Source organism: Schistocerca gregaria, chromosome 6 (assembly GCF_023897955.1).
Source record: "Schistocerca gregaria isolate iqSchGreg1 chromosome 6, iqSchGreg1.2, whole genome shotgun sequence".
Lineage (NCBI taxonomy): Eukaryota > Metazoa > Arthropoda > Insecta > Orthoptera > Acrididae > Schistocerca > Schistocerca gregaria.
In genome coordinates, this window is record NC_064925.1 from 365468262 (window position 1) to 365480842 (window position 12581).

A 12581-nucleotide genomic window follows, 5' to 3' on the forward strand; every position below is an offset into this window, starting at 1 on the left:
GTGCGCAATTCCAGGAGTGCTTAGAACTATTACGTCCTCTACCGGATTAAGAAATGCTCACAGGTAATTATGAGATTAGAGAAAAATATTTATTGTGGGGTCCTGTGCTACCTCCCATAATTTTCAACCCTTGTAGGCTGTCTATAAATATTGTGTGTGTTCTACTGCAGTAACGGTCCAGCAGAAGTGGCTAGGTGGCGTCTCGGCCCACAGCTGTGTGGCGAATCGCTGCCGCGCCTGGACCGGACTGTTCACTCTTGTTGCTACGTCAGTCCCGTTAGGCGACCTTGAACCGCGATCATACACAAGTTGTCCACTGCCAGATTTCTCTCCGGCAACGCAAGGCGTTGGTCCAGCGGGGGAACTGTTCTACCAGTCCAAAAAAAATGGTACCTATTGCCGTACCACTAGGTCGCTAGGCAAGACACAGTATGTTTCCTTGGGTGGAGAGTTTTTGACAGATGTAGAAATAACTTTAGGCGTACCCTTTGCAAGTATGTTACTTGCTGCTCGTGTTATATTAATGATAATGCCGGACGTTCAAAAATGAATATCAGGGTTTTAAGGCTTTGTATTGTAAGGTTGGCGTATCATCGATGTGCACGTCAGAGAGAGAGAGAGAGAGAGAGAGAGAGAGAGAGAGAGAGACAGAGACAGAGAGAGAATGTTACTGGAATATATGTGCGAAAATCACACGTAATTTTACTCTGTCTTTTTGAATAAATACTTCATTCCGAAATCTTAGTCTTCAAATATCATTTCAAAGGAATAGTTACTCTCCATCCCACTGTTTAAAAAAGGTTTACCATTACGCATATGGTAAGTAACAGTTTGAATATTGTTTGGAAATTTTATTTAAAAACAGGAATCTAGCTTAGCCACTGCCTGCTTGCTGTTCTTTCAAGAAATCTGCAACAATTTTGTCAAGACGCGAGGGAAGTGGAAATTTTGATCAGGGCCAAATCATTGTTTTACTTCAGATGCGTATTTAACAAAGACAAAATGTATTCAGATCAATTACAGTTTATTTCAAATTAGATTCTGTGTAGCCAAAGGTTATCATACTAGTTCTAGTTGAATAACAGTTTGTGGGTACATAGTTTTGATAATACGTAGACTTTTTATAGAGTGGGAGGTTAATTTGGGCCATGTTTCGTACAGAAACATAGTGGGGAACTTACAGAATCATTTATTACATTCAACTTCTTGTTGTGGTTTTCAGTCAAAAGACTGACTAGATGCAGCTCTCCGAACTACTCTATCCTACGCGAGACACTATCTACGATTAATTACTGGAACCTACATCCTTCTGAATCTGCTCACTGTCTTCATATCTTGGTCTCCCTCTACGATTTTGACCACCCTCCACCCCCTCCACCCAAACACACTTCCTTCCAATACTCAATTGGTGATCCCTTGATGTTTTAGAATGTGTCTTATCATCCGATCCGTTCTTTTGACCAAGTGTCTCCCCAATTCTGTCCGTACCTCGTCATTAGTTACGTGATAGACCCATTTAATCTTCAACATCATTCTGTAACACTGCATTTCGAAATCAACTATTATCTTTTTGATTTAACTGTTTATCGTCCATGTTTCACTTCACAATCCAGACAAATATCTTTAGGAAAGAGTTCCTAACACTTAAATCTACATTCGATGTTGACAAGTTTCTCTTCTTCGGAAATGCTTTTCTTGCCATTGCCAGTCTACAATTATATCCTCTCTACTTCGGCCGTCAACATCTCTTTTACTGCTCAAATAGCAAAACTCATCTACTACTTCAAGTATCTCGTTTCCTAATCATAAATAATACCTCAAATGAAACAGCAAATCCAAGAGTTTTGTTAGTAGACCTACAGGCTATGGTTTACGTGCCAACTTTGCAAATGAAATCTTGGTTCATGACGAAGATTTTCTGGACTGTGTCGTCTCTGGTGATGGATCGACGTTTCACCTTAGTGAAAATGTGAACACACATAATGCACGAATCTGGAGGGTTAGCAAGTCACCACGATTTGGGACAGCTGCAACGATTCTCTACTAAATTGAATGTTTTTCGTGTCGATCTCGGCAGAAAGTTTGTGGGCCATTCTTTTCCGGTGAAACAAGTGTAACTGGTGTTTCTTCTCTTATTGCGCTAGTACGATGGCTGTTTCCTTAACTATAAGAGGTTGAACCACCGAACTATTTGGCACTTAGACGGTGCCGCGCCTCATTCGGCGTAACTCACTACGCGACTGGTTAAATGGCGTTATACCCGACCACTGGCTTGGCCGCAAGGGGTTAGGTAGCCTCCACGTTCACCCTATCTGACGCCATACGATTTTTACCTTTGGGGCTCAAAAAAGCATGTTATTGCGTCTGCTACCAGCTGATGTAACCGATTTAAGAAACACGACTGGAGTAGTTTTAACAGTTATTCGAGACACACTGATCAAGGTTTGGGAAGAACTCTCCTATCGACTTTATGTGCGCCGTGTGACGAATGGTGCTCACACTCAACCCTTTTAAGAAAGACTGAGTTGTTCTTTCGTTTGATATATTATTTGTAACCGTAAGATTATTTGTAATAAATGCTGCAAATCCTTAAAACCGCGATATTCGTTTTCAAACACCCGGTGTTAAGAGCAAAAAAATGGTTCAAATGGCTCTGAGCACTATGTGACTCAACATCTTAGGTCATAAGTCCCCTAGAAGAATTCGAACCTGCGACCGTAGCGGTCGCGCGGTTTCAGACTGAAGCACCTAGAACCGCTCTGCCACTCCAGCCAGCTATAAGGGTCAGTCAGATGACGAAACGAAATAAGTTTATTATTGAATAGTAATCTTTTTAACTGTTAATACATGATTCCCGATGCGTGAAAAGACGGTCAATGCCCTCACGGAAAAAGTTGGCGGTTGCCTAAGGATTCTTGGTTATACCCAGAAGTGCACCTCTTCCTTGGTTGGTTGATTCGGAGGAGGGGACCAAACAGCGAGGTCATTGGTCCAATCGGATTACGGAAGATTGGGGAAGTCGGCCGTGCCCCTTAAAAGGAACCATCCCCGCGTTTGCCTAGAGCGATTTAGGGAAATCACGGAAAACCTAAATCAGGATGGCCGAACGCTGGTTTGAACCGTCGACCTCCCGAACGCGAGTCCAGTGTGCTAACCACTGCGAAACCTCGCTCGGTGTACCTCTTCGTCAGAAGTTAATCTAGAGCCCCTAACGTCCCCTTTCAGGGCTCCAAAAATATCAAAATCGCAGAAGGAGGGATCGGGGCTGCATGCAGAATGCGCAAGGACGTTCCTGCGAGACTTCAGCAGCGTATTCTAAAAAAATTCTCAGCAGAAATTCTGCTGGGAAGCCCTTATACATCCTCGATGCAGTCGTGTGTGTGTGTGTGTGTGTGTGTGTGTGTGTGTGTGTGTGTGTGTGTGTGTGTGTGCACGCGCGCGAACACTTTTGAAATAATAAATAGTTAACTTCTGTCCTGTTTTTAACCGACTGGCCCTTGTACATTAGAATAGTAAAGACTGATGTGTAAACTACATGAAAGGTATTTGCAGCTGTGAATATGGACAACCGTCAGCTATATAATAGAATGACGACAGTGGAAATGTGTACGAGACCGAGACTCGAACCCGGAATTCCCACTATCGCCATCAGTCTCCTTTCCATTACGCTATACAAGCACATCTCACGGGCACACGCACATTTTCTAAGCCAACCAAGTCTACACCCTGCACTCGTATGATCATTACGTTTATTCCCTCCTTTTTACCTCCCTCCTTTAAGAAACTTAGGCGACCCTAGTTCCACTTCCTGTACAATTTGCGTCAGGTTTTGCCTCTAGCTGAATACGGCGCTTAGCGCTCTCCGAGAAGGTCCCATTCGTGCCTATCTTTTTTTGCCAAAACTCAACCAGTGCGCAAGTAGGGTTGCAATATAATCAAAAGTAAATCAATGTGCCGAGTATCTGGTGCTGGTGCTACTGAAAAGCGTTCATTCACGACATTTTAATAATGCCTCACACACGTGTTGCCCTGTATTTTGCCCCTTTTCCATGGTGTACCTCTGTACCGAACTGTTGAGGTGATCTGTGATCCTTGTACTCGAGAAGTTCCATTTAAGATAAAGATGAGCAAACTGACATTATGATAATTATTATGATCTGAATCAAAAATACTGTTATCTTGTATCTGCCTTATCTGACCCTCAAGTATAAGTTTTTAGAAGTATTCCTGTCGTAACAACTTGCTGTTTATCATCGGAACATGGGCTATAAGAACAGGAAGCAATAAGTCAGCTGGCATACGAAAGTAACGCAATCACTCAATAATTTGTATGGTCGCATATTACTAAACAACTCTATAAGGCTTATCAATTTTTTTATTCGGTGTAAAAGCTATAATTCCCAATTCAGAATGCCTTCCACGTGCTACGCTACCGTTTAAGAGATGTTAGTTGCTACAGGTATTCAGTTCAATGACAGAGGTCATGCTGCTGAAAACATTTAAGATTGGAACTACGTAACTGAACACAGATAAACGATTTTGTACAATACAAGTTCGTTATCCTGTGTCCACAGACCTCCGATGCGTGGGAAATGTCATCTCTGTGTGTGTGCGAGTCACACCAAATACAGCTGGAATCAACGATATCTTCACAATGTAACTCACTGTTCGACAGTATTCTTCAGTCGACATGGCGCGTGATTTCACCAGCACATCGACAGGCTACGTTGCTTAACTTTCTAGAGGAAAATGTCTGCATTTAACTGTATGGTGAATGATTACTTTCTCTTTCATAAATGTAGCTAACTTCCTGTATTTTATTGTAATATACGTATTCAACGTCTTCTCTCAGAAGTTCAGAACTGATAAATTTGTTATCAAACCAGATTATGTCCAGTTAGTTGCCTACTCTGCCTCAGTACAACATCTTGAAAGTTTATCGCTAGACGAAAGAAGCAAATACACTCTAAAAGGCTGGTCACATCGAACCGCATTTGCCCCTGGAAGAGATGTGGATTTTCGTACGTTTCATTTCGCGAGAAAGTAAAGAATCGCTGCCAGTGCTGTTGGGAAAGCATTGTTCAAGAACAATAAAAATAGATCTTTTTTGCTATCACATCTGTCGTAGGTCAATAAATTTATTTGGTATTCATGCATTATTATTTCTCTCCATCGTTAATGGCATTCTGCAGTGTCCAAACTATGATAGTATTCTTGTATGTGAATAGTGAATATTCATACGAGAAAATTATCAGTCTTAGATGCTAACCAAATTGCAGAAACTCTTGTTAGTACAGTTAATGCTGATTTTCTGTACTAACAAGTGTTACTTTTGCAAACTGGTAGAATTAACTGCCTGTTCCGTCTTTTCTTGGTAGAATATTTTAATCTTTGTGAATGAAAAAACACGCGACAGTGGTGTAATATCCTACAATATAATATTACACAAGTGTTGCGTGTATTCTTTTCCATTCATAAAGAAAATTAAAGTCAACCTTTGAAGTAGTCCGGTGGTGGGACCAGAATACGAAATATCTTATTTATTTTAGTAAAGAAATGATACATTCGTTGAGTGTAACGAAAGACTGATCAGCAGAAGTTACTCAGAGGCATCGAGAAAAGGGAGAGGGGTTCGCCTTTACGTGACAAATATGAACGAGGTGTTTGGAAGAACTTCGCAATATTTTTAACCAAGGTGTTCGAATTATTTTTCAGTTATAAAACAACGGAAGATGAAATTTTATTCGTTGTTAGGTTCTGGGAGAAACAGTGAGGCACAATAGGAACTCACGCTCAGCTTATTTGAGAGTCGCTGTGGTGGCACCTACTTTGCCTAATGGTATGAAGTTACACTCAATACAAATGGTCCACGAGACGACAGCTCTATTTCGTGTCAGTGGGGTACAGTTAGGTCTGATAACGCTTGTAAGATGGCAGCAGAATACAGCGAGGAGTTTTTATAGTAATAATAGCGTAGCTTCTGAGATTTTTCGCCTCTTTTTGCTCCTACAGACAATTATCGCACTCTTTTGTGGGATTTTCAAGAATACTCCAGAGTCACAGAATCAACGAATAAAAATTTGAGAATCGACAGAAAACCGTTTCAGACAGGAATGCTTTTAATAGACTGATACATCCGAAACAATTACTGCACTGATTTGTTTCTCACTTTTAGTAAGCTCTAGTGCCTTCTATAATTTTATTTTACTATGTTCTTTCGTAAGAAGTCATGAACTACAAAAAACCTAAATAAATAATAAAAATTAAAAAGCGCTACTACTACTGTTTCTCATGTTCTTTGTTTTTGTATCGTAACGAAGAAATACTTTTTCACCATTTGACAAAACTTTATGCTAATTTTTTATGCTCAAAATATGTCACTCACATCGACTTATGTAGCTGTAACGAAATTAGTGTGAAAGGTGATATGTCCAAAATGCCACAGTGTCTTGCAACATAATACTTATGGAACTGAACGATTTAAGACATTTTCAAACATAGTTACAATTACTCTGCCATTTCAAATTAGAATATTCGAATTTTCGACACGTCACTCTGCCATCGTCTTCAGAAAGAAACAGAGGGTACAATAATACAGACCCATGTACTTTCAGTACGTGCCTATGACCACCAAAGAATTATCTCGGAAACGAAATTATGAGAGTTCTGTGAATTATCTGCCTTCTAAACAGAAATACCACATCGTTCCCTCGAAATCATGTTGATTTCATTTGGAGGAAAGATAACTTCTGATTGTACTCTTCATTGAGTTAACATGCTTAAGATCTCTGTGCATGTTCCTCGAGTTATCCAATGTTTAATGTGTTTCAGTACCGTAAACTTTATCTTTTCTTCAGATAGTCTGTATGTATGCAAAGTTATTTAAAATTAATTTAAAGAAAGAAGTCCGTATCAGTCTGTGCAACAGGAAGGACGCAGCACTTAGTCTTGGATGGAGAGTCATCAACAGACATACTTCAGGTGTGTCACAGCAAAAAGTATTGGGAGTCTTGCTGCTCATGTTATATATTAATGACTTTTGCAGACAATATTAATAGTAAGCTCTAACTGTACAGACGATGCAGTTATCTGTAATGAAATACGTCTGTAAAAAGCTGCACATGTATTCAGTTAGACCTTGACAAGGTGTCAAAGTGGTGCAAAGACTGAAAACTTGCTTTAAACGTCCAGAAATGTAAAATTTTGCACTTCACAAACGAAAAACATAGTATCTCATGATTTCAATATCAACGAGTCACAGTTTGAACTGGTTAACTCCTACAATTACCAGGGTATAGCACTTTACAGGGGTATGAAATGGAACGATCACATAGCCTCCATTTATAGTAAAGCAGATGGCAGATTTCGGTTCAGTGATAGAATACCAAGGAAATGCAATTAGTTTACAAAGGAGTTTGCTTACAAGTTTCTCGTGCGACCCATCCTAGAATATTGCTCAAGTGTATGGGACCCATACCAAATAAGACTAACACAATACTGAGCGTATAAAGGGAAGAACAGTACGAATGACTACAGGTTTGTTTCCCCCTTGGTAGTGTGTCACAGACATGATGATGCAACTGAACAGGCACACACTTTAAGATAGACGCAAAATAACTCGAGTAAGCTTGCTTACAAAGTTTCAAGGACCAGCTTTAAATAATGACTCTAGGCATATATTAGAACCCCATAGGAGTAAACTAATTACAGATAGCAAACAGGCGTTTAAGCAGCCAGCTTCCGCACTGCATCTGTGAATGAAACGAGAAGCAGCCCTGATGATTCTTACAGCACCGCCTGTACTGCATTTCACAATAGTTTGCCGAATTTCGAAACAGACGTAGATGTAAACAGTAAAATCTATGTCTCACTCATGCATTGGTATTATTACAACTCACACTGAACTTTTGTTTTCGAGTTCTGTTTAGATCGGATGCAGCATAGCCGATACGGGATTATAAATGAAACTATATTAAGCGATTTACGTGGCGCTAGTCGTTAAAAAATATCTTTTACAAAGTTCGAAATTCTGCAAGTGTAAAATGTTTCGAGCCATGCAATTAAATGCCCTTAAGGGGGTAGGACGTGAAACGGGCCGACCTGGAGCAGGAGATGCACCACAGGACATTTTAATTTACACTGTCTATACTTCTACAAATAAATTTATAAAACTTTGTTAGCATGACGAGGAAGGATTCACACTCTTAGCAGAGGAAGTTCAAAAACAATTTTTTTTTACATGTGAAATTTCATCATTTTTTCACTTGGTATTGGCTGCATTTGTTGCTGTAGGTACACTTTTCTTCATAATAGAGGTTCTCCGATGAATTTTGCACAGCGTACAAACCACACTTACAGGTGTATGAAACTATAATTTCCCAAATCTGTTAAAAACTGATTCATTTTTCCATAGATTAAATAAATTCTAGAGTTTCATACACCTGTAAGTATGGTTTGTACGCTGTGCAGAATTCATCGAAGAATCTCTCTTATGAAGAAAGTGCACCTATAGCAACAACTGCAACCAACAGTAAGTGAAAAATATCATGAAGTTTCACATTTAAAAAATATTATTTTTTCGTGTTTTTGAACTTCCACTGCTGTGAGTGTGAATACTGAATCCTTCCTGGTCATGCTGACAAAGTTTTGTGAATTTGTAATAGTATAGACAGTGAAAATTAAAATGTCCTGTGGTGCCTCTCCTTCTCGGTCGGCCTGTTTGACGTCCTACCCCCCTTAAAAGGTCTATTGTGACTGACTTTTCTGTTGAACGTTTCACGTGTAAGATAGCGCATACTGTGCCCACGAAGTTTTTTTGGTGAACCCTTGGTTCTTTGAAAGAACCAGCCACAGGTGCAACTTGTAAAATACTCCAGGCTGCTGGAACGGACGGTAAGGATGTGCGGCCGTCATCGATGCTCCTTGGAACACTTAACGAGACCATGGGCATTTGCGTTTGTGTACTTCTGTGGTAAGTGTGTGGTAGTCTAAAAGGATCCGTACACAAGCTTTAACTATTGCCACAGCAAAATGTTGGAGATCCCGAAGAAAATAGCATGAGACAGCTGAATACACCATCTAGCGTCGCGTAACTAAGATTATTTTCATCACAAGCCGTACAACATTCCGCAATCCGACTTCGGCAAATCGATAGGGAGGGGAAGCTTACGTAAAAGGCGAATGCGGTGAACTTGCGGGGTTGCCGGGAGACCCCTAGCCCCGTGGGAGGTTTCGTAATCTGGCGCCACTGTTGCGGGGTGCCAGAGCGCAGCCCGCCATTGGCCACGTTGCGCAGGTCAGTGCCCAGTGCCGACCAATGGCAGCGCAGCGCGTCGTCGCCCGTCCTCACTCAAAACGCTCCGCGGGAACGGGGGCGCGAAACGCGCGCCAAACACTGCGTGACGTTCCCAGAAGGGGACAGACGTTATCTTTCGCAATCAGTATGTAGACGTAATACCCCCACATACCGATTGCAGTTCTGTGCAGCGTATATTTAACCGCAGCCGCAGTACCAACTGCCAGGTGTTTCGTTCGAAGGCTGGCTGTGCGCTTTCGCTTCGCTCCGGTTTTAGTCACTGCCACGACGCGGGTGCCAATAGACAAGAGACTCTAGAGTCTGGACGTTAGTACCGAAACTTTATGTGAACACGTCAGTATAACAATACGAGCTTAGTTCCAGGACTTCTCTCATAATTGTGTCGGCTGAATTAACCACCGCCATGACAGGGTGTAGCTTGTTTGAGATGGCGTTTCAAACATATCCATAAGTGAAAGTGTTCGAAAAATTAGATAATTCCTTTTATGTTATGAAGACAAATTTAATGAAAGCAGGGAGGTATACTGCATAATCTTTTTTCGGGTTTGGCTACAAAATTTCATAATTTAGTAATTATAACGAAGGAAGAATAGCACTAAACAGACGCAATGTTCTCTATTTATGCTAACTAGTTTTGAGCCTGCACCTATCTTCAGGCGGTGGTAAGGATTTCAAGGGCTAGTAAAACACTGATTAGCGTGAATAAGTTGTATGTAAAATAATACGAGTAAATTCCCTACAATATGTAATTTGTAAATTAAATATCTGCCAATGACTACGTCTGTCATTAGACCTGAAACTAATTACGACTGAACGAACTGTTTATTCTTTCTATACTCGACGGGTTACATAAACAGATTTATTAATTGCACTGCTTCTACTGTTCGTCAAAATTCCCAGACCACGAAAGCATAGCGGTTTAATAATTATCGTAGTTTCACCCTTACAAGCCGCCTCGTGCACTATAGCCCACTGAATAAACCCACATTACCTCCAAGTTTTCGGAAATGCTGCCGATAAATACAAAGTTACATTTAAACGTTACAGGCATCCAAGTTTCCTGTAGCATGTTTTGTATACGAAGTGAAACACTGTAGCTGGGACATTACTGTGTAGCTTTCCATAATTACTAAACCCTATTTAAGGTCAATATTCCACAACATGGCCTTATATCGAATGTTACGCACAAAATAATGTTATATTTACGAGTTCCCCCTCCTATTATATTTACGTCCAGCTTAGTAACTAACGTCATTTCGAGCCCCAGCAGTGGCATTATTCGTCCAAACAATTTGTGATTATTGCTGCTTATGTTTTCCCCATCGTGTAAAAAAAAAAAAAAAAAAACAAAAACAATAAGAAGTTGAAGATTTGGGTAGGCCGTACTAGCGTCAAGTTTTCTATACAAGAAATTCGAAGTATTAATGGGAACAAGACAGTCGACACAACGATGGGAAATCATTTACAAAGGAACAATGTTCTCCACCCTGAGACTGAAATGTGTAGGTTGTGACTGTCGGCGACGGCCGTTGTTTACATGGAACCGCATGTTTGCAGACGCTGGGAAATAAACCGACAGTAACGTCGATGGTACAGAACCTAACCAGTTGTATGCATCGTTGGTATTAACAGTTGTGAGCGTACGAAGTAGCTTCAACGCGTATCCATTCAGCCGCTGAACTAGCTGGTAATGAGCTAACGAAGTATCAAACAGCGAAGCGAGCGTGGGGCGGCGCGCAGTTCCACGCGGTGACAGCTGGTCACAGAGCGTAGGCGAAGCGGTGCTTACCTAGAGGCGAGGTGGAGCAACTTGGTCATGGCGGCGGAGCTGCTGGTGTGGCGGGCTTTGTCTGCTGGAGTGGTCCCCTTGGCTGTGCGGTCTGGTCGGCGAGCGCCGGGCGAGTGTCAGCTGTTGGCGGCGGACAGCGGCTGCTACCAGCCTCGGCCTCGTGACGTCACGCGACTCGAGCTGGCGTCCGCGTCCGGCTCCACGGGCGCAAACAGCTGGTGCGCGATAAGGAGCGGCCAGGGCGGCGGATCCCTGCGTCACGTTTCTCGTGAGGTCCTCGCACGTGACCGCAGGTGCCCAATCTGATCGTCACGCAGAAACAACACGGCACGCGTCAGTGTGGTCTTTGCACTATATCACCTGACTGTGTAAATTCACAACACGATGCATCAACTTGGAGCCAGTCGACTAATTCGCAGTGAGCGCTCGCTATACTCCGTTTAAAATAACTTGATGGTTGAGATCTGTCGCATCGGCAGCCGGCTACCGCTCGATTACAGGGAATACGTACACAAACACAAGTCACATCACAAGTGATGTTATGTGTAACGCGAAGCAATGTTGAAAGTGGCCGCCAAAACATTATAACCACCGAGCGAGGTGGCGCAGTGGTTAGCACACTGGACTCGCATTCGGGCAACGCCGACTCAAAGGAAGGCTTCGGCGATGTTGGTAACGTCACGTCAGCTAGGCACGGCGAACGCCAGGTCTGTTGAAGGCATACTCAAAATGGTGGTGTCTCCCTCTCTGACACAGGAAAATGTGAAACTATTGGCGGTAGTTGACAACACTCATTATTCTGAGAGATTTCTGCAATCAACTAATTGTGCAATTCATTACACTTCTTAACAAACAGTGTACTCCTGAACTTAAATTTCCACCTGTTTTAAGGATTGACGTACAAAAACAACTTCATGGTCCAGCAGCAACAGAATTCGTGCTTCTTTACCATATTTGCAAGTCTGAGGAAGTTACGTTTGTACTGGGTTGCTTTTACAAGAAACTGTGCACACTTTGGTGCTCTTCTGTAGGTATCTTGGTTGACTATGGGGTGAGCAGCACTGAATGTTAATGAAATGTCTTGCAATTGTACTCGTTGGGGGAGGGGGTGGGGGACAGAAGAAGAAGCAAAAGAGAGATACTTGTTTTATCAAATAATTATTTTTTTATCTTATAAGTTTCTCCTTTCAGTTGCAAGAGCGTAATATTAATCTTTTCCAATGTGCATGTTTAAAAAAGTTTAAGCTCAGCAGTATTTTCGATTTATGAAGCTATTTTGTTTCCTGTTTAGAATTCCTTTCGTTGAAAACAACTCTAGTCTAATGACTGGCAACAGTTGGACATTGACACATGCAAATTAGTTCACATTTCCAGTGATGGTGTCAAACGAAAATAAAAAAATAAAAGAAATGAGTTAATTGTAAGGGGGTTGGGGTAAGTTTCGATAGCAAAATGGATCAAGTAAATATAGTTACT

The 12581-nt window shown here is 41.6% G+C and overlaps 1 protein-coding gene across 1 annotated transcript in view; it reads right to left on the reverse strand.

The window, feature by feature from the left end:
• The window catches only part of LOC126278052 (phosphoenolpyruvate carboxykinase [GTP]-like), a 136218-nt gene extending 124454 nt beyond the window's left edge, over positions 1 to 11764 (reverse strand). The window contains exon 1 of the mRNA XM_049977859.1: positions 11106 to 11764. Within this exon, the coding sequence (XP_049833816.1) occupies positions 11106 to 11134 (29 nt within the window). The 5' untranslated portion in view covers positions 11135 to 11764. The remainder of the gene's footprint in view (positions 1 to 11105) is intronic.
• Positions 11765 to 12581: the final 817 nt, after the last annotated feature.